The sequence below is a fragment of the Vidua macroura genome, chromosome 6, assembly GCF_024509145.1.
Source record: "Vidua macroura isolate BioBank_ID:100142 chromosome 6, ASM2450914v1, whole genome shotgun sequence".
In the NCBI taxonomy this organism is placed as follows: Eukaryota; Metazoa; Chordata; class Aves; order Passeriformes; family Viduidae; genus Vidua; species Vidua macroura.
The window spans coordinates 57,044,017-57,066,081 of record NC_071576.1 but is presented as its reverse complement, the minus strand read 5'-3'; the positions used below and the strand labels follow the sequence as shown (position 1 = coordinate 57,066,081).

General features: G+C 47.4%; 1 protein-coding gene across 6 annotated transcripts in view; it reads left to right on the top strand.

Moving 5' to 3' along the window:
• Positions 1-347: 347 nt before the first annotated feature.
• PLCB2 (phospholipase C beta 2) overlaps positions 348-22,065 on the top strand; it is a 36,936-nt gene continuing 15,218 nt past the window's right edge. For all 6 annotated transcript variants that reach the window (XR_008437507.1, XR_008437506.1, XM_053979945.1 and 3 more), the window contains exons 1-14: positions 348-736; positions 4,208-4,285; positions 5,826-5,894; positions 13,059-13,199; positions 13,861-13,940; positions 14,214-14,267; positions 16,304-16,379; positions 16,737-16,837; positions 17,146-17,312; positions 17,524-17,670; positions 17,922-18,079; positions 19,942-20,024; positions 20,390-20,474; positions 21,613-21,784. Coding sequence is in view for 4 of the 6 variants with exons in the window: in XM_053979945.1 (XP_053835920.1) it covers positions 653-736; positions 4,208-4,285; positions 5,826-5,894; positions 13,059-13,199; positions 13,861-13,940; positions 14,214-14,267; positions 16,304-16,379; positions 16,737-16,837; positions 17,146-17,312; positions 17,524-17,670; positions 17,922-18,079; positions 19,942-20,024; positions 20,390-20,474; positions 21,613-21,784 (1,495 nt within the window). In the remaining 2 variants the exon portion in view is untranslated. The remainder of the gene's footprint in view (positions 737-4,207; positions 4,286-5,825; positions 5,895-13,058; positions 13,200-13,860; positions 13,941-14,213; positions 14,268-16,303; positions 16,380-16,736; positions 16,838-17,145; positions 17,313-17,523; positions 17,671-17,921; positions 18,080-19,941; positions 20,025-20,389; positions 20,475-21,612; positions 21,785-22,065) is intronic.

Here is a 22,065-nt window from a genome sequence, read left to right as displayed (position 1 = left end):
TGCCCTGCTGGTCTGTCTCACTTTGAGGCTGACATTCAGAAGAGCCCATAAGAGAAAGGAAAATGTTTTAGACTGGACAGTGCAGTGAGTGGCCCCAGAAATGGAATCAGTCCAAGCAAGGAATGAGTTTGCTTCCTGGGACATCTGGCCTCTTGCATGAAGGGGGCAGTCTGCTTGTAGCTAGAGCTGAGCTGTTCCGTAACCACAGCTGCTGAAGCAGTTGGAGCGTTTCTGGCAATGCCTGTACTTTGTCAAGAGAGCATTTAAGGAAGTTGAGTTGCGGAAGTTCACCGAGCTGGGTGCCTCACCAGCACAGCTCCAAGGAGTGGATTCCTCCCGGAGGAACAGTGGGTGTTTGTGCCCACCAGCACCCCAGCCATCGCCAGCCTTCCTCTGGGTGACCTTGGGTGAGGCTCTGCTTGCCTGGAGAGCTGTTGATTTACAATGCAGATTCATCGCTCCTCGCCTGCCTGTCCCTGCCCCTCCTAAATTGGGCTGGGATATAAGAGCTTGTTTGCTCTCTGATGCCAACCGTGGCCATGGCAGAACGCCCTGCCACGTGAGAGGCAGAGATAGAGGAGAGGGGGCTAAGGAGGAGTGAACTGTGCAGTTGCTCTTGCTTCTGGTAGCTGAGGAACACATCTGCAGGACCATGTCTGTGCTGAACCCTATCCTGCAGCCCACAGAGGTGAAGGAGTACCTGTGCAAGGGTGACCGCTTCTTCAAATGGGATGATGTGAGTACTGGGGTGTTCCTTCCCTAGGCTGTGCCTGTGGTGGCAGGGAGGCACTGGTTGGGTCACAGTTTGTGGGGAGGCTGGGAGCCTGTGTTCAGTGTGGTATCCCACTTGACAGCAGAGATCTCTGGACAGGGAAAGGGAACTGGGAAGAACAGGAAGGCTGAGGACTGAAGTTAAGGGGATGTTGTGTGTATGTAAGGGGTTGAGGCTATGTTTTCTACACCTCTTGTAGTGGAGGATGGAACAAATGCAGTGAGTGTGCACTGGGTCTGTGTGTCCAGCCCTCAGGAAGGTGATCGCTGCTGGGAGTCTCTGTGGGGTGAGATGCAAATGCCACATTTGGACTTTCTGGAGGAGCATGAGGGGTAGGATCTACTCCAGAGCAAAGAGCACACATTGCACTTTGCAGATAGAGATGAAGTCAGGCTCCAAGTTGCTTCCTCTTATGGCCCTGTTGCCTGAGTGGATCGGGGGTGAGCCATGGCCTCCCACGCCTGCCCAGCCCCTGGGTCTGGGAATGATGAACAGCAAAGGGCCTGTGCTTTAACAGGGCTGAGGCCTCAGGGTGCTGCAGCAAGCTGCTGCTCTCTCCAGCTCATTGTCTTCTTTACCTTCAAAACAGCAGCTTTGCAGTCACTGCCCTTCTGTGTGAGGAATAAAATGTAGAGCAGCAGCAGTTCATTGGAATGTAAGGATTCCCCTCCTCACTTTCTAAGGAGGCAAAGGAGTGCTTACCCCAGCAGCCACAAACCCGAGCAGGAGAAGAGTATCTGCCCATCTGTGCTGTCTGGAGATGGACTGTCTGCTGTTGAGCATGAATGTTGATAAAGGGGGGAAAGCCCAGATTATGGTTGTTCATGAGGATCTGGGGAGATGGTTCATGTGGTGTTGCAGATGAGATGATCAGAAGAAGCCTGCAGCAGCAGTGCAGGAGGGATTAGCACTTTTGTGGGTGTGAAGCTGGAATAGAATGTTAAGTCCCAAAGGAGCATGTGGGAGAGTGGATCAGATCACCTGTGTGCAACATCAGTGGGGGGGTCCAGCAGCACTGAGAATGAGAGCAGTGTACTGTGCAGCTGGCAGGAAGGACAGATGTGAGGAATATGAGTTGGAATATGGCTGCCAGTTCGCCCATTAGCAGTACATAAACAGGAGGATGACACGGGGGTACAGTGAAAAGCACAGCCTTCCTCTTTCCTGTGGGCCCACTGCCTGCAGAGTGCACTTGGGGCTTCTTAGAATTTGAAATCTGCTTTCCCAGAATAACAGTAGCCAAACTTGTCTACAATTTCTGATGACTTTGTGCTCAGTCCTTGGGGACCATTCTCCCAAGAACTGGAAGCTGTTAAGTACTTCACTGGGTATTCCTGGGATAGATTCCCCTGAAAACCAAGGTGAGTCAGTTGGGCTTCCAAGACCCACCAAGTGTTTATTTCCTGTTGTAGCTGTTGATTAGTGAGCTCAATTCCCGTCTGGATCTTTCCTTAAGGTTTATATATTTGTAAACATTTCTAAGTGGTTGCCTCAACTAAGTAGTTTACAGGCTTGATCTCCACCAATAAAGGAAGGCTTCTCCATGAGTGAGCTATTCTGGTCACGTTGCTCTGTTGCATTGGGCTGTCCCAGTCCATGGTTAGAACAGGCTGCAGAGGATGATGGTGAGAGCTCCAGATTGCAGGATTGCTGCGTTTCAGAATTCATGTGTTGTGTTTTTTTGTGTCTCTTTCAATTGACATGACTGTACTGTTGGTAACAGTTTTGAACTCCCTCCAGGATAAGTGAGGCAAAGGAGTTAAGGAAGATCAGATTGGCCTCTTACATCACTGTTCAGCTTGGGACTGAACTAGGGCTTTCCAGCAAAAAAGCAAACCCACACTTTTTCTACAGAGCCCTCACCTTGTCCAGCTTTGGTAAGGCACTGTCTAGAGGAGAGAGCAATGGATCCCTGACAGGCAGGACTGTTCTGACCTGTTCGACTGAGTTAGTTGCAGGACTTTGGGGTAAGGGGCAACTCTGCAGTGCTTTGTTCAGCATCCAGCAAGCTGGGGCTCCTATGCAGACTGAAGAGGTGAAGTTCTATTACATGTGTGGTAGCTGAGTTAAAGAACCAGCTGGGATCCCTGTCAGAACCCCAGGCAGGGCACAAGGCAGTAGCTGACCTCTTGAGTGGGGCAGATGGGTATGGGTTTGGCTCTGTGCTGCCTCTGAGTCCTCATAGTAGAGTCAAAACTCTTCCTATCTCTGAAAGATTAGGAATTACAGGATTTTAGCAGACAGTGTTTGCTTTTTGCCCCACAGAGTGAGAAGCAGTCAGTTTGGCTGCTAGACCATCTTCTGCAGGGTTGCCTATTTCCTTTGCTGCTAGGAGCTGCCCCATTGGAGAGGCTGCCTGCACCCCCTGGCAGGCCTGACCCTGCCTAGGAGTCTGGGTGGCAACAGCTTCCTTACAGCCTCAGCTTGCCCTCCAGAAAGTGGCTTTGTGGGAAATAAGGGTAATGTAGAACATGGCACAATCCTCTCTGGTGGTACAGTGGGGCCTGTTCTGCTCTCCATGGCCACGTGTGCAGGGAGCCAGCCCAGAGCTCTAGCAACATGGACATGGTGCTGGCTCTGGCACAGCAGGAGGAAGACAGGAGGCAGTAAAAGGACCACATATGATGTGCTGTGCAATGAGCACTTTGCTGTAAATATTACATATGGAAATGGAGGTCCCTGAAAATAAAGATACACTCTAGAGTGAAGTATGAGTTGAGTAAAAAACTGAAGAATCTGAGGCCAAGAGACAAGTACAACTTCCAAATTTCATTACTGGTTTCATATTGGCAGTTATATGTTTCAGCTTCCTGAATTGAATCTGGAGTCTTCCCAGAAATGGCTGTGTGGGGTTCAGGATCAGCCCCAAATGATTTCATCTGACTGCAACCTCTGGTGTGGGTGTCTGCATAGCTGCTTCTTTCAATGGTCAGTGTAGAGGTCTGTGGAGTTTCAGAATCTCCGTCTAAAGCAGCATAATGATGCTGCATTGATGCATCCCCTCCTTGAAGCCTTCCTGACTAGGAGCCCAGATAATCTGCATGAACACCTGGATGGGAGATGCCATGGATGAATGCCTTCTCTGCTTGGCTTGGGTTACTCCTGAGCTTGTAGAAGGAAGCAGGTCAAAGAAGACTTTTCAAATGAAACAATGAATTGAATCTCCAGATACTTTATCTCAGTTCTTTGTGTAGAAAGCTCCAAGAGAGCTGTTCTTGTTAAATGCACAGGTTAGGTGAGACTCAGGATTCAGCTTCCAGAGCCTCACAGGTGTCACTGTGGAGATGTCCTAAAATCCTTGGGTTCATTTTCATAAATCCCAGAGGATGTTCACCTGCCTGGGTCTGTATTTGAACTGGGAACCTTGTGTCCCAGGATGTTTTCTCCAAGTCACCCAAGGTGCCAACATTCTTTCTTTTGTTGTTTTTTGGTCAGGAAACATCAAATGCATCTCCTGTGATTCTCCGAGTGGATCCCCAGGGCTTTTACGTGTACTGGACCTATCAGAGCACGGTAAGTGCTGAGACTGTGCAGCTCAGGCTCCATCCAGCCGGGTCAGGTTTGTGTGAGATGACAACCCTGCAAGTGCTCGAGTCCTGCACTTGGGAGCAAACTGCCACACTCATTCCTCTTAGCAGGGACACCCCACCAAGAATGGGAGCTGGTCAGTGGCAGGTTGGTCTTCACAGCACCAGGAAAGTGCAAGAACTGAAGGTGTGAGTGTGGCCTTTCTATGCCTTTCATGCTTTCACCTTTTTTGACTCCTGCAAAGCTCATTATGTATCCTTCAAAGGACTTCATGGAGAACAGCTCTGATATGCCTGTCACCCAGCAAGATACAGGATTTTCCTAACCTGTACAGTGGGGCCATTAACTGACTCATTGGGGTTTTAGACATTTTAATTAAAAAGTAGTGACTGTAGTTATGTAGGCCTACATGGAGTCTGGAGAGCAAGATGTGCTCAGGGTGATGTTTACAGGCTGCTGGAGCAAAGCATAAGATGCCAGCTGTTGGAGGAGAGGAAGAGACAACACATGGAGGAAAGAGAATTCACTTGCTCAGTGATGAGTACATCAAGTGATGGAGAGGGAGGTGGAAGGCTGGGCTTACTTCCGCTTTCCAGAGCAGGCTGTGGTTCAGCTCTACTTCCTCTGCCTGACCTACATGCCATGGCAGAGTCAGACAGTCCTGCCCAGGCCCTGGCCAGGGACCTGGTGGGTTTGGGTGAGCTCTGCCTTTCCAGAGACTGCCCAGTGCCAGCTGGGACCGGGCACTGCCGCAGCCACATCCCCTGAGAAGTGTTGCAACGCTGGGGACTGTCACACCCGTTGATGCCTCTGTCACTCCTGTTCTGCTTTCAAGGTCCACTCGAGCAGTAGAATATCTGCTCTAACAGTTCCAGCAGAACAAAGTGGAGCATGAAGTGAGGCAAGGGGAGCTGGTGTCACCATGGAAAGGGAGATACTTCATTGGGATACCTGGGAAAGGGGCTGGGGGAAGGAAGCATAGCTGCCACAAGGAAAGCCAGACTGGAAAGGGTCTCACATTCCCAGAAAATGCTGTTGGTTAGCAGCTAAAGTAAACTGAACTGCTTTTGCACTAGGAACTCAGAAAGGAGTAGGATTAGGAGTAAAATTACTTCCTGCTTAACAATAAAATGGAGATACAGCCAGAAGACATGGCATCCACATTGTCCTGTAATGTGATCTTGGAAAATATTATCTGCTGCAACAAGTATAATTTGTTCTCCAGATCCATGGTGAGAAGAAAAATTAGTAACAGAGGAAGGAAATTCAGGTTGGATATTAAAAGAACAAACAAGAGAGCAAGCCAGTAGTGAGGATATGGAAGGTCTGCCTGGGGAAGGCTGTGCAGTGTCCTCTGTGGGAATGGCTTCCCTCCCTGCCTTGTTCCTGCTGGGACAGCTCTTCCACAGGGAAAGACACTAAGCCAAAGCCAAACCTGATATACAGCTTCTAGGGGCTCTGCCATGGAGTGCTTTCCTTCCTCCTTTGTCTTTCCTCATTTTTCTTGTCCTTATTCTGTTTGTAGGAAAGAGAAATTCTGGATATCACCAGCATTCGAGACACCCGAGCAGGGCGATTTGCCAAAATGCCCAAGGTGAGGCCACAGCTTCTTTCTGTCCTGTGTTTCAGTGGAAAGGCAGGGCTGCCTGAGGTGTTGGTGGGCTCAGGCAGTTTGTCCTGGACTTCTGTAGGAAGAAGCTAGAGAGGATCTCCTTTCCTTACATCACAGCTATGTAAATACAGAAAAGCCATCTTGATTCTTGTCCCTGACCTTCCAGGGGCCCTCTGTGCACCCAAAAGCAGCACTTCCAGACTATGATAGATGGGTTTATTGGAAGGAATATGTCAGAAAGCCAGGAAAACCAATTACCCTTCCAAGTGTCCTGCTGCTCTGGTAAGTCCTGCTGGAGACTCTGATGCTCCTGCACTGAGACACCAGAGCTGCTCTTGTGTAAGGATGCACAGGGTACCCACAAGCCTGGAGTTACAATGCCATTCCAACAGCGTGTGCTGGATTTTTCCCTTTAAAGGGAAGAAAATGCATTTTCAGAAAAACTAGTTTGTTTTTTTTTCCTCCCCCATATATTTTTACATTTGCACATGACCAGGGCTTTGTTCTCGATTTCAGTTATAATTGAAGCTTCTTGCAGCCCTTGTTAGGACTTTGTTTCTGGGCCTTTTTCTTTGTTTGTATTTAACTTTTCCATGTATGGAAAAGGCAAGCAGAAAACTGCAGTAAAGCACAAAGGTGGAAAAGGGACCAAAGAAGTAAAGCTGATGCATCATGTGGTGACATAGGTGACTCTCTAAGGCAAAAGGGAAAGGTTTTGCAATATCTCCTGAGCCTCAGGCAGCCTTTTGCATAAGTTGTGTGGCTGTTTTCTCAATCTGCTCTGAAAATGTCTATTCAGAGCTCCCCAAGACCAATATTTCTCAAAATACCATAAAAAGGTGGGTGCTAAAGGCACAGTATAGCTCAAGAGCAGTACCCATAATAAAAATCATATTTCCTTCAGAGAAACTGCCTTCCTCCTTAGAAGTTCACTAGAATGGAACATAATTCAGTTTTCAATGATCCTAAAACTTTGTCAGCAACTTGTTTTGTGGGAATTGTGCTTAAAAAATGCTGTCAGAGGTTGGATTTTCATTTGAGAGAATAAAATATTTGGGGCTGTTTGAGTTGCTGCTGCCTTCCAGATGAGACACACTAAGGAAGAGGCTGACTTGAAGGAGAGGTACGAGATACTCTTTTCTAGAGTATTAAACTTTGAGGAATAACCTGTTGGCAAAATGAATTGATCTTTGATATAGATAATAAATTGCTGGGGGAAGTACTGAGGCCATGGCCGGATGTCCTGGTGGTAACAGGAGGCTGGAGAAACATATCCTAGATTTTAAGAATTGGTTAAGGAAGACTAATTGGAGAGTACCAGGAGAAGACAGCTTGCTAATGGTACAGAGTTATTTGGGGTAATAAAATCAGGCTGGTTTGTAGGAAGACTTTGAATTGCTGATTGAATGCTTGATCTAATGAGTGATACATTTTATACAGATAAAAATCAGTCAATGCACACAGAAAAAAATCCCTCATCCTTCTGTAATAACAGGCCCTGAGTTGACTGTTGCTACTCAGAAAACATCGTGGGTGTATGGTAAAATATCAATGTAGTCTTCAGCAGTATTTGCCTCCTAAAAGTACATTGCATCTTAGGGATTAAAAGGAAATCATTAGAAAGTTGTGTACACCTCAAATGGATCCATATTTATGTGCAATTCTAGTGTACTCCCAGATTTGATGAGAACTAGAAAAGGTATGGAAGAGCAGCAGGATTAACAAAGGAATGAAGTGGCTGCTGGGGGCAGAGCATCTGAGTAGGAGGGACTGTATTCTGGCAGAAGGAGTAAGGTGAATGGGATGTGGAGTGCTGCAATATCAGCAGCTGAATGGAGAAGGGGAGCATGAAGTGCTTACTCAGTTTGAAGCAGTTACTCAGGGTTTCTTCCAGTGCAGGATCTCCATATAAGGTGGAATTTTCCAGAGGTAGGAGTGGCACAAGCAGGAGGTGCTGCTGCTGTCCCACCTCATATCACCATGCCATTAGTAATGCTTCCTGCACAGTCATGGAAATGTGAGTATAAAAGATCAGTACAAGAAGGAAATGCCCTTAGGGGGTTATTAAATGTGAGATAATGCCTCTGGGTTAGGAAGCTGCTGAATCCTAGATTGCTGGGAGCTGCAGGAATGTGTCAAAGAAGTGCCAGTGTGTATGCCCTGTTCCAGCACTTTTCCCTAGGCACCTGGATGGAGCTGCTCTGTTCTAGCTGTTGTAATAGGCCAGGGATGGGATTTTAGAGCCATGGGAATTGGCTGGAGCTCGTTTTTGAAGAACAGTGAAGCGAAGGTCAAGCACTGACTGATTTATTAAGTATTCTCAGTGGGCAGAAGTGATGCACTTGATGACAGCCTTTGCTGTGAAAATCCCAAGTGCTTTTTGAATTCTGCATTTTACAGAGACTCATTTGAAATCAGTCCCCTTTTTATGTCGGGGAGTTTCCTGTGATAAGATGTAGTAAAATGCACTAGACTGGCTCCTTATTCATCTTTTCCTTGTGGATCCTGGGAGGCCTTGTGTGGGCACTGAAGGGGTGTTGAACCAAGATGTGCCATCTGTGTCTGGAAAGTTGTTATTTACACATAGGTCTGCTATCCTTGATGCCTCTGGCTTAAACCCTCAGGGTCGTGTTCATTTGGCTCTCCTGAGAGCAGAGGTTCACAAAGGAATGCAGAAAGCAGGGAAAAATTCTTCACATGAACCACCACACCCTCCACATGGGGCAGCTATGTCTGGGGTGTTGTTACAAAAGGCGTTAATATAAAAAACTGGTGTGGTGAAGCAAATAAAAATCTGTTTAGAGGTGGAAGGATGAACATGAGTGCTGTTCTGCCCTGTTACAAAATAGTGTCTTGGATTTGTTGTGGAATAGAATTGTTGGAATTAATACAAAGAGTTAACTTGTTTCACTGCCTGAAGATGGAGAAGAAATAAGCCATTGGCCTTACTTAGGACAAGGAGAGCAGGATCACAGCTGTAGGAAGAACTGTGGATGGCACCAGCAATAAAAGGAGCATCCTTTCCCCTTCCCTGTGAGTGATGCCCCAGTCAATCCACAGCTGCTCTGAGGCAAAGCTTGTGGCCTGATTTTCCTGCTGGATTGTGACTGAAGTCCAGAGGAAGGAGAGTGCTCTATGGAGTATCTGTGCCACTGCTTTCCACAGCAAGGGGCTGTGCAAGTTTGGGCTGTGGCTCAAGGATGGAACCTGCCCTGAGTTTTGCAGTCCCATGGCACTGACAAGTCTCCCTGAGAGGGGGTGGGTCACTGTGGATGTTGGGAGTTCCCTGCTTTCAGTAGCACTTTCCCACCACTGCCGAGCAGGAGGTTTGGGGTTTTTCTTTGTAACCTCTACACACAGCAAGAAGAATAACACCAAAACAACCACGTGGCAAACCACTTGAGAAGGGACCTGCTGCCGTGTGCACTTCCAGCGCAGGTCACAGCTGGAACCCCATGCATGGTTAAGGGAGCAGTAGTGCCCAGCACAGCGTGAAAAGAGACTCACTAAGGGCTGCCAGCCACAGGAGCAACCTCCAAATGGAAATGGCCCTTGCCTGCCTTCCCCAGTCCTCGCCTCACCACAGAGCAGAATTTTCCCTGGCCCCTCCTACGCAGGGCTCCCCTGCTCGGCCGCCCCTGCGCGGTTCTTTGAGAGCGGCTTTGCGTTTCTGCCGTGACTTTTTTTCGCGGACTTTTTTTTTACAAGGGGCAGAGCGAACTTTGGTGTGTGTTCAAGAGAATAATAATGATAAGAATGAGCAGCGCCTTTGAACAGCAAAGAGACAAGATTAAAAAGCTATTGACTGTAGTTCAACAGTGTGCCGATACAGATCAGGCTGCTATTTACAATCGGGTCTGTGTTTTCTTTTTGGTAATGAGGAACAATAACGGCTGCTCCATTTGTGGGGCTTCTCATGGTTTCTTTTTTAAGGCACCAAGACCCTGGAATGCTGACAGAGAATCTAATAATAATAAAGGCCAAAATACATGATGTTTTAGGCCAGACTTCTGGGCTATTTGCTATATCTTGGGGTTTGTTTAGATGTTTCAGGAGGCATTGGCTTTGAGACAGGCATATTTTTTAATAAAAACAAAAGTTGGACTTTCTAATTGTCATGATTATAAACCAGCTTCATCCTCTGTCCACATTCTGTTGGTGTTGAACCTGGAGATGCAGCCTGAACTGCACATGTACAGGAAGAAAATGATACCAAGGCATTTCACTCATCATGTTTTGAGATTATAAAGCTGAAGCCAGTGGGACTGTTCAGGAACCATGCAGGACAATCACAGTGCTCTCAGAGCGGAGCTGTGGCTGTGAGCCACAGGCTGTAAACACTGTGGGTGGTCAGTGGTCCTGCTGCAGAACAGGGGATGAGTAGCTCTGGCACTGGGATTCAGCAACTTGTGAGCCCAGGATGGAGCTGAACTAAGTCTAATTCTAGCCCTCCAACTGGAGAGCGATCATATGTAGCTGTATGGAGACACCAGTCTGTGAGTGTGCAAGAGAGAGGCAGGTACAAGCCTGTGTCTGGCAAAGGATTTACAAATGGTGGAGCAGGAGAAGAGCAAGGAAATGGGCACATGTGAGTGATGACCTTTGCCATGCTGGGCCCTCCTGCTTCTGCCGTTGTTGTGCAGTGACATTCTTCTCTGTCCCTGGCAGTGTGTCCCTGCTGGATTGCAGAACACAGTGAGCTATTCTGTGCCTGGGAATCTGAGCTGCTGCATTTTCCAGTTCCTCTAGGTAAAACACTGAGGGCTGAGAGTACTTCACTGTGGATGTTTGTCTGCCATTGTCCCGGAGATGCTTGGCAGAGGGACAGGTTGACCCTCCCCATTCCTTAGCCAGTATCTGCAGCATGGAGCAGCAATGCTAATGGAGACAGGAGTGTTACCTCCAGAGTCAAAGGCATCCCCCAAATATCTTGGGGCTTCCTTTTTCCCTTCTGGCAACCAAGCAAGAGCTCTCTTCTCCAAAATAGAAGATTTGTTGTCCTAGTGCCACAAGACACAGCTCTGTCTGGGCACAGTGACACAACAGGTCCTGCAGTCAGTCAGCTCTGCCCCCTTTCAAGCAGAGAAAAGACTGTCCCTCTCTGTCCTGTGTCTGTCTCTGACTCCCTTGTTTATATTTGCATGAGAATTTGCTTCTCTCTGGACTATGGATCTCTGTACAGCTGAGAATTTTAGGGAAATCAGGAAGGTGGGACGTGAAACACCAACTGACTCCATATTTCAGCCACTCTGCTAGTAGGTGTTTTTTGCTTGTCTGGGTTTTTTTAAGGGGATTTGCTAAGAGTGTTTCCCTTCTGATTTGCATGGTTAATATGCATGTCCTGCTTTTCATGCAGCAATCCCTATTTTTCCTTTATGGCTACCTGCAAGGTGCCAGTGAGTAATCCCAGAGCGAAGCTGTGGCACAAGGCAGTAAAGGAGTGCAGGTTGTGAAAGAGCCATGATGTGGCATCAGGTTCAGAGCTCCTGTACACAGTCTCTGGTCCTCTCTCCACATCTTCATTGGGTGTTGGATGCATCACTGCCTGGATAAGGGCAAAAGTACTCAGCTTGCTGACGGCATGAGGACAGAGAGATCTGGAGAGAGCCAGGTGACAAATGTCTGCTAGAGAGCAGCGTGCGGAGAAGGAAGGGGTGGGAGGAGCCCCGGATAACAAATACAGGAAATTAGTTCAGCACAACCACAAGTTCACTATTGTTTGGGCCTCCTCTCCTGTACAGCCCTGGAGCTGAACAAATGCTGGTGCATTTGCAAGATGAAGTTAAGTTTGGAGTTAAAATCCCAACACTTTGCTGCTGGCACTGGAAAGTTGAGCTCCAACAAGGAGTTGCCAGGAGCATGGGAAGGAGATGTGAGGAGGTGCTCATAAGGCAAGAAGAAGCCATTTTAGAAATTCCCTTGTAAAAAATGGGCAAATCATATTCCTTCCCTTCCCTCCTTTCAAATGCTCTGGGATTAAACAGGTTTCAGAGTTACCCCCTTGGATAGGTGCTTTTCCAAAATAAAGAGACAGCATCAGATGATCCAGAGTTACAATTCAGCCTGTCCTGTTTTGCTTAAAGATGCCTGTTTGCTACAGATGTGGCAAAATTGCAAATGCTCCAGAAATTATGAAAATTGAAGTAAAAAAAATTCTGCAGTTCTTTATAAAATGTGTTTTCAGTTGTGTGTGTGATGTGGTGCTGAAACCTGAAGGTGTGCTCAGATTCCAGCTCCAGTTTAACTTCCAAGTCTGACCTGCTCTAACAATCCCAGACTGTGGATTTTGCCCTGTTTCTAAAGGAGCAGGTGCTCTGACAGCTCCCTGTTTGCTTGGACAGGGATTTGTCCTGCACTTCAGATAATGGATTGCTGTGCTTTATTCTAGGAATGGAAATTTTTATCTTCCCATTATAAATAGCACCATCAGTAAAACGCTAGGATACCTTGGATACCTTGGCTTAGTGACACCATGCATAGGAATGCAGAAAATGCTGAATAATTTAAAGGATTCTATAAATACTTGCATATGGTGCTACAATCCAAGTACCACTAATCGGATGAGCCTTACACTTAACAAAACAAGTCTCTGGTGAGCCATTGCTGTAGGGTATGGAATTGCTATGGAAAAAAAACCCTATTACCAACTGACAGCAGGAGAAAATGGGGCTTGGAGGGGAAGAAGCCAACTCGGAAGTGACAGAAGGTCCCAAAAAACTTCTTTCTTGTGGAGGAAGGTTACATGTAAGGGTGTCATACTAATACACTTTTTAGTGTGTGTGTTTTGATAAAATCAACTGGTTATACACCACTGGCATGAGCAGGCCAAACCCTCCCCTGCTTGTTTGCAAGTCCAGCCTGAAGTTCCAGAAGAAATTTCTTTAAGAGCAGTCTCTAGCTTTGACTATTTCAGACTTGTACAGGGGTTAGTTATGGTGGTTTGTCCCATGGAGCATCCAGTAATGCAGACTCCAGAATAAAGATAAAAAATAAGGAAAGAAAAGGAAGATTGCACTAAGCAATTTTGCAACCCTTGAGATGCTTTCTGTGAATTTGGGCCAATCTGTGTATTGGGGGTCAGGTTTTTTTGGGGTACAGTTTTCCCTCATTCTCCAATTACTCCCATCTGTTCTGTTTCCTTTGCAGTCCCTGAAGCTCCGAGAGGTTTTTAACTTGGATTACCCTTACAGCACCTTCCTGCTGAAGAACCTGACAATCGTATCTGGCCCTGACATGGTTGACCTCACTTTCCATAATTTTGTGTCCTACAGGGAGAATATTTGCAAGGTACTGGGGCCTGAGGTCTTGGAAGTACTGGGAACCACTAAGGATTGGGGCATTCAGTGGGAAGCAGGAAAGGAGAGGAGGAGACAGGACCCTGAGCTCTTTCAGCATTATTGACAAGGTTATAAACAACCAGGTTTATAACTGTTCCAGTCAGGTGTGATATCTCCATAGTTCTAGAAGCTTTTGCCCTGCACAGAGAAGGAGCAGCAGAAGACTGGTCATTGTTGTCTTTCATGTGTTTTGTAGGCTGCTGAGAAGTGGAAAAGTTTCAGCTCCTAGTGTTTATAGGCAGGAGGAAGGTGATAGAGTCAAGCCCAGAAGTCTCAGGATAAGGGGTAACAGTTTTAAACTGGAAGAGGCTAGATTTTGATTGGATGTGAGAAGAATTTCTTCCCTGTGAGGGTGGGGGACCCTGGCTCAGGGTGCCCAGAGAAGCTGTGGCTGTCCCATCCCTGGAAGTGTTCCAGGTCAGGTTGGACGGGGCTTGGAGCAACTTGGGATAATGGAAGGTTTGGCATGGATGGCAGGATGTGGGACTGGATGGGCTTTAAGGTCCCTTCCAACCCAAACAATTCCAGGATTCTGTGCCCTTTCCATGTTTGCTGTGTACTTCTTGGAGCAGTTCAGTAGAGCCCAACTGCCTCTGTCCTGTTTGTTCCAGGACTGGGCTGAGGATATTATGGCCATTGCCCGGAATCCCCTCACGTACAATGCTCCTCGCTACACCTTCCTAGAGAAAATGTAAGTCCTTTCTGAGAAACTTTTTTCTCTGAAATGTCTATGTCCTGCTCTTTCTGACAGTACTTGAAAAAAAAGACTTCAAAGCATCCAGGTCCCTCCAGACCAAGGCCTGGGTCATGCCAGGGTTAAGCTGATGGTCTGTAGAACCCCGATTTTTAGTTCACTGTTGGATTGTTTTCCCAATTGTATGTTTTTCCTTTCTTCTCACTTAGTATGATCTCTTAAGATTGTACAAATGCATTTTTGTAATCTTGTTTGGTTTCTTTTTCACAGTCTAGTGAAGCTGAAGTTGCAACTGAATGAGGAGGGAAAGATTCCTGTCCGGAAGTGAGTGTGGATATTTGTTTCATTGTGTGTTCAGTCAGACTACAGGCAGAGCAACTGGTGAGAGGATGGTTGCTCAGTGGCTTCAGCTGTCTGCTCTTCCTGCACCTAAGAGGCAGAGAACTTTCCCTCTGTGTCAAGGCCATGGAAGTGCTCCTGCTGCACCTAGGTGACACATAATTTGAGTCTGGAAAGGAGACTTTGTGGCCTTCATCTACAGCAAGAAATGGCTTAAATGGCCACAGATATAATTTCCTGGTTGTTACCATGAAAAAAACCAACAAAACACAGCAACTTTGGTAAAATTCTGATCACAGATTATTTCACAAACTTGAGCTGAAAGGTGGATGAGGTGCAGGATTGTTTCCCTTTCCTGTAAGGAGCTCTCTATATGGAGAGCTCTTTGCTGGACTCCCCAGCTCACCTGCAGCAGGGCTCCCTTGCTTTTCTTGCCTCCTTTCTCCCCATGTGACCACTCCAGTCCTTCCCCACTTCCTCCTTCCCTCAGCCTTCACTCTGGATGTGCATGAGGGCAAAGCAGCCTCTGGGCCAGTGTTAGTGCTGGTTTAGGAGCAGAAGAGATGGAGAGTTTCCTTCCCTGTCCCCAGCTTGGCCTTGTGCCATCAGGTAGGGCTCCATTAGAATGGGAAGCAAAGCCCAACCTGTCCCTTCTCCCCTGCACTATGTGGCATGAATCTGGAATTGATTTTGTGCTATTCAGTGTCTTCCCAAGAAAAATTGCTCCAGAGCTGGCCCTGTGGTTCCTCTGTGTTGATTTAGCTTGTAGAATGACAAAAGGCAGCACTGCCATGTTGAATTCCCTTTTGGGTCCATAAATTACCTTTTGTTTTAAGAATAAGAAGCTGCAGACAGTGCATTTGGGAAGTTTTGAACCACTCTGCTCTAGGTCTGTGCTGTTTTACAGTATCACAAGAAGTGAGCACTAATTGCCCCAAATAAACACAGGCCCCAGGGTGTGTTGTACAGCAAAGCTGTGCTGGATTAGGGCTGTGCTGACTAAATGGGCTCCTGGAGGGCTGAGCTTTATTCAACACTAAACATTTTTTGTTATTTGTTTTCTAAACCACCAACCAGCAGAATTTCATTGTCAGAAACAGAATATTCATCAAAAGGCTGTTAAAAATGTGTAGGTCTGTCATGAATAACACACTAGGGAAGAGTGCTTTGAATTAATCTTTAAAATGCAAGCAAGGTAGCGTTGCTGCAGGGAGAAACCAGCTTATTCCTCTGAAACAAGCAGAAAAAAATACCTGATACAGGATGTACCTTTTCTCAGTGCCCATTTCTTGCAGAATGATAAAAATGCAGACCATTAAATAGTCCAGATTAAGAACAAGATTTATAAAAATACTCAGTATCTCCAGGTGTAGGTAAACATAAGGCTTTCGAAGATCCTGTAAATTCTGAAAATTCCATGAGCATTTGCCTTTCCTTTAAATATGTAAACCCCTTTGGAATCATACCAAGGCTGCTGCAGTTTTGTCTTGCAAAGGGCAGGGTTTGCATGAGCTGTTGCAGCCTCTGCCAGGCACTGCCACCTGGCAGCACAGGGCACGCCTTGTTCCCCTGTTTACTGTGAGTACCTATGACTCCAGGAGCTTAACAGAACTGAGGCTGGATTTATCTGTGGAGGAGACCATGGTGCTGTTGACAGGGATGTTCTAAAAGGAGGGAAAGTTCAGTTATTGTTATTTCTCCACAGTACCATAGGAAGCACCTCCAAGAGGGGCAGAAAAGGACAGGAGAGGGATTTTGAGTGACAGGGCTCTTACAGAGTCCATAGCAGAAATACAGAACTTCTGCTTTAAATCAGCAGTCAAAAATCCTCTGTAGGTTTATCAAACTCGGTCCCTCAGTTACTCCCCTGGAGAGACACTGTCTGGCTTCGCTGGTTCATGCTTACAGTTGTCTTGCCTGTCTCCCTTGCTGTGCATTTGGAGTGTCCTGCAGTGCCTGCAGCTCCAGCCGCCCCACCTCTGTCCTGCCCCGTGGTGATGTTTGTTTGCCTGTCTGGTCAGTATTTTTCAGATGTTCCCTGCAGACAAGAAGAGGGTGGAAGAAGCACTAAGTGCTTGTCATCTGCCAAATGGCAAGGTAAGGGTTTCTCTGGGTATCCAGAAGTTTCATGAGCTTGAGAATGATCTTTTTCCCTGCCCTGACTGGGATGCCTTTGGCTGTGAAAACCCATCAGCCAAGATGCTTGTAGTTGCTTACCTTACCCTACCACTGCCAGGCCTTAACTCCGGCCTGCTGGCATCAGCTTTTACTGTCTTCCACTAACACTTGTGACTCCAGCACTTGCACTGTGTGGCACAAGGAGCAGCAACACCCAGCCAGATGTTCCAGTCACTTACTGGGGTTGTCACAGCCAAGTGCTGAGCTGTGGATGTTCATGACAGGTAAGAGCTGTCACGGGTTTGTGGTCCTGACACATCTTCATTGCATTCTCAGAATGATGCCATCAACCCCGAGGACTTCCCTGAGCCGGTGTACAAGACGTTCCTCATGAATCTGTGTCCACGGCCTGAGATTGATGAGATATTTACCTCACAGTAAGTTTCCCTAAAGCCACAACCCAGAACTTGGTCTCCTGTGGCAAAAGATAGACAGGAAGGAGGGGATTTAGTGTCATGTGGTTTGTCTGGCCTTAAGCCTTAGAAGGGCAGGATCCCATGTCACTAAATGCCTTCACTCACAGCCTGAATAAAAAGGATGAGACCTCACTGTGCTACAGGACCCTGAAATATATGGGCCCAGAGGGAGGATCAACCTGAGGAAGGATCAAACTCTTCTATGTGAAAAGATTTCTGGGATAATTCCCAGGCTTTACCTCTGCCCCTCTGTGATTCTCTCACTGCAGCCATCTAAAAGCAAAGCCCTACATGACCAAAGATCACCTGGCAAAGTTCATCAACAAGAAGCAGCGTGACACCCGCCTCAATGACATCCTCTTCCCACCAGCCAAACCTGAGCAGGTGCAGAACCTGATAGAGAAGTATGAGCCCAGCGGGTTTAACATCCAGAGAGGTGAGTCTTGTTCAGCCCAAAGCTCTTGCTTTAGAGGTGCGATGACAGAGCAGAAGATCTCGTGCCCTCTGCCATCCTGCTTCCCATGGGAGCAGTCAGCCTGGTTTTCACAACTCCCTGTTGTTTCCACAACTCTCTTTCCACTTCCAAAGAGGGGCCAGAAGCATTCTATTCAGTGACCATTTGGTTGATAGCTCTGTTTACCGTGCAGGGCAGCTGTCTCCAGAGGGGATGGTGTGGTTCCTCTGTGGCCCCGAGAACAACCTGATTGTGCTGGACAAGCTGATGCTGTACCAGGACATGACCCAGCCACTCTCACACTACTACATCAATTCCTCACACAACACCTATCTGACAGGTACGGCTGTGCCAGGGCAAGCACGCCCAGGGACCGGGAGGGACACAGCCGGGCAGATGTGTGTGCCCTGGGGGTTTTGAGGGCTGGGCTGACTAAATGCTGTGTGACATGAAGCAGTGCTGCCCTGCGACTGAAAACATCTTGTTGGTCTGCTGCATCCACCTGCTGAAGGCTGGCAGAGACTCTTGTTGCCCCTGCGTGTGCAGGAGCTGTCCTGTGTGAGTAGCTAACGCTGAGCCGCTCTCCTGCAGCTGGGCAGTTTTCTGGGACGTCCTCTCCCGAAATGTACCGGCAGACGCTGCTGGCCGGCTGCCGCTGCGTGGAGCTGGACTGCTGGAAGGGCCGGCCCCCGGATGAGGAGCCAATCATCACCCACGGCTTCACCATGACAACTGAGATCCTCTTCAAGGTAGTGAAGAGTTTTCTCCATGGATGCTTTCGCCTGCCTGCTTTTAGATTGATTGCTGAGGGAGCCAGATGGCTGAGGATGTTTGAGAGGAAAAGATTGATGGCGAGGTGACAAGTGAATGAATGTGTGGGTAGAAGGAAAAGTGAACACATAAGCACTAGGTTGAAGTTTGTACAATTTTGGGATGGGAGGAGTAGAAGGAGTAGAAGAGAGGTTGATAGCTGGATGAAAATGGATGGATGGATGAGGGAAATGTGGGAAGTCAGGCAGAAGCCATGGAGAGACAGCTGAGCAGAGGTGTGTGTACACAGGGCTGTGTCACAGGATGGATGCACAGAATGTGGCATGAGGCTGGTGGATTTACAGGTAGAGGCACATCAGAGGGGTGAACAGGATGCTTTTAGAAAACACAGTTAAAATGAGTTTATCTTCTGGTCTGCAGCAGATTTCTGTGGCTGACAGCCTCAAGTGGAGGCTTTTGGAAGAACAGGGTTCAATTCCTTCCTAAGTGTTGGAATGTGTTCTGTGGAGCAGCTGGCTTCCCTGAGGATTCAGCTCCCAGCCTTCGGAAGCGCAGCTCAAAGCCAGGCAGTACAGGGCATTTATCCACAGCTTGCAAGTTACAAATAAAGGCATCACACTGACTTTTTTTCTGCACTCCTTTACACAGTTGCTGCCAACAGGTAGAGGTGCATTAGATGTTTTTTTCCAGCTCTTTATTTTTCTTCTGTATCTTCCCCCCAATTCCCACACTTCACTATTACTAAAATATTTATGTGTGAGGGGGAAAAAACAACAAACCAAAGCAGTCCTTAAGGTCAGAGGTATTGTCCTCAGACTCAGTTATTTCCAAAGCCCTGTGGTATCACTGCTGCTTTTTGCACAGCAGTTCACTGCAGACAGAACAGAAATAATGGCATTTGTAGCTGCTGTAATTGCAGAGTTCTGCTGAAGCCTGGGACCATTCCTCAAGGAAATTATAACCTGCTAACACAGCATGTGCTGAGTTTTGGTTTTACATAACACATAGTCCTTCCTTCCACTACAACTCCTGTGGCCTTTTAGTAGCATTGTCTGAGGCTTCTCCTGAGAGCCTTGAGGCTTCTGTGACAGACTCCCAATGGTCCATGGAGGAGCAGCTGTGGCAGCCTCCCTCCTTGCTGAGGTCATGGCTGATCCAGGATTTGGGATGATCAGAGGACTGTAATTGCAAAGGAGCAAATGGCACTTCTTTACCAATTAGCAGGACCAGAAAGGAAAATAGTGGAAAGTTTGTGGCAGTTCAACAGGGGCTTGGGGAAAATATTATTTTTTCTTACATCATTAATGCTGAGAAGGTTTCCATGGTATTTGCATTTGAAATGTCAGCACAGCTGGTAACTGAACACTCCAGCTCTCTCTGCTACCAGGCAAAAGGATTTTATAAGCAGCAAAAAGAAAAGAAAATTGGGCAGGTTCAGAGGTAAGTATGGACAGTTTGCAGTGGTTTAATCTGGTGCCACACATACCTTTCTGTGCCAGTTTAAGGTGCTTGGGGCAGGAGTTTGTCCCTCTGGCCACACGCTCTCATATGCAGTGATGTGTACACTGACCTGTGCAGCAAAACCAAAAACTCACCTTGTTGCATCTTCAGCTTCATTTTGGTGCAAGCTGTTGAGTTTAGCTCAGCGTGGATGCTCTGGAGATGGAAATCTGGGCAGGTGTGAAAAAGATGACACTTCTCACCTTCTTACTGGGAGAAGTTTAGTGACTTTGAAAGGAGCTCCTGAGAGACAGTTATGGAGTTTGTTCAGTGGGAGGTCAGCTGTGTCTCTGTTATGAATGACTGCTGAGCTTCTCTCTGACCATGGCCTCTCCTTCAGGATGCCATTGAGGCCATTGCAGAAAGTGCTTTTAAAACATCTCCGTACCCTGTGATCCTGTCCTTCGAGAACCACGTGGACTCGTGAGTATTTGGTGATTGGGAGAATTGTTTGCTGTGTCCAGAGCAGAAAACACACAGGCAAGAGCTGCTGGGTTTTAAGTGAGTGCTGAGCTGAAGTGAAGCATTAATTGAGGTTTCTGAAGCAACTGAAAGTGGATCAGAGCTGAAAGATGAGCCTTAACCTGCAGAGTGGGGTGATCACAATTGTGCAGCCTTTTACCTTGGGGTTGCAGAGTATGAACATGGGAGTTGGCTTGGGAATGGGACCTTAACATCTGCATAACTGAGATGGTTTTCTGGGTAGAGGACATAGACATCTTTTGTTCATACCAAACTCTGATTTTGGGCATTTGCTTTCCTCTTCACTTCTGCCTGATCTCTCTTAGGCCCAAGCAGCAGGCAAAGATGGCCGAGTACTGCCGAACAATTTTTGGAGACATGCTGCTGACAGAACCACTGGAGAAATACCCGGTATGAGGGAGCTGGGGCAGGAGGCCACTGGGGAGGCCTTTCTGGAAAACTTGGTCACTCCTGGTGCTGGGAGGTGTCACAACAGACACAATGCCATGGACATGGGTCCTGGTTCGTAAGGATAAGTGGAAAACTCTTGTTTAGCGCTCTGTCACCTGAGGGGCTCTGGGCACGGAGCTCTGGGTGGCCAGGATGTACCAAGGGTACCAGGTGTGTTCCGTACACGACTCTGGTCCAGCTCTGTCTGCCAGCACTTGGAAACAGGAGCAAAGGCCTAATCCTGCTTCTAGCCTGGAAATATTCCTTTCCAGGCATAGGTGGGCAGGTCAGTGTCATGTGCTTGGAATAGCTGAAGAAAGGTCCCCCTCTGCTTGACCTCAGCCTTCATCTTACCTGTACAACAGGTATTTCTGTGGGCCCAGTGACACCTTTGGTGACACAACTGCCCTGCCAGGAGACATGGTTTTAAACATGTGAGCAGGATCTGTTTTCTGCAGGGCACAAGGCAGATCCTTGGGGTGCAGACAGGAGGGACAGCTGAAGCTCCTGGCCCAAGCATCTGTTTGAAAGTGCTGAAACCCAAAGATGAGCTGGAAAGAAGCAGTGAGCCAGCAGCAGCTGCCCACTGTCCAGCCCCATGTCCAGGCAATAGGAACAGAGGGATGTGGGGGGGAACAGTTCAAGAGATCAGCTAAGTTATTTACAGGCCTTTGCTGTCTGTGCAGTCTGTCACATGTCTTTGTCTTGAGCCACCTCCTCTGGGATCTTTTTTAAATCTGCTGCAGGCAGTATTTAAATCTGCCCTGAGTACTGACAAGGGACTGAGGATCTGGGATATAATGAGAGATGTAGGTGGAATGGGAAGCCAGAGGTGTGTGGATGCCTTCAGGCCATCTAGGTGGTTTTTTTAGCAAGATGGGTGGCTAGGCAGCATGGCAGAGCCTGAGAGGTGCAAAATGCTGGTCTGAAACCACAGGTGAAATCTTAGGAAAAGTCTGCATTAATCTAGTGGGATATGCTGGCAAATGGAGGAAATGGGGAGTATAGTGGCTGAGAGATGTGTCTGTGCAGTGGCAATTGGCCAGGGGGACAGGAGAGGTGAGTGTTTGAATTCTGTGATGAAGTTTATCTGTTGCAGCTGAAGCCGGGAGTTCCTCTGCCAAGTCCTAAAGATCTCTTAAGGAAAATCTTGATTAAAAACAAAAAGAACCAATCAATGTCTGGGAAGAGGCAGAACTCTTTGAAGAAAGGGAGGAACGTGGAACTAGAAACCACTGAGCAGCCAACCTCTGTGGATGCTGAAGATACTGGTAGGTCTGAAGGGAAGGGGGACTAATAAAACTGATGGGCAAAGCCTTCTAAATGGCTCAATACTTGGTGAGCTTGGGACAAGCCAGCACTAGTCATTAAATCAGTTATTCTAAGCAGCAGCAGAAAATTGGAAGAGAAATTAACTCTTCAGTATACTTTGAACACTTAGTCCAAGCAAAAGAGACGATCATTTACCTGCCCATCATCCCTTAGTGATCCACTGACACATTCTGGCTTTTGGGTTGAGGGAAGGGGAATAATTTGTTACTGCTTGTAGCTC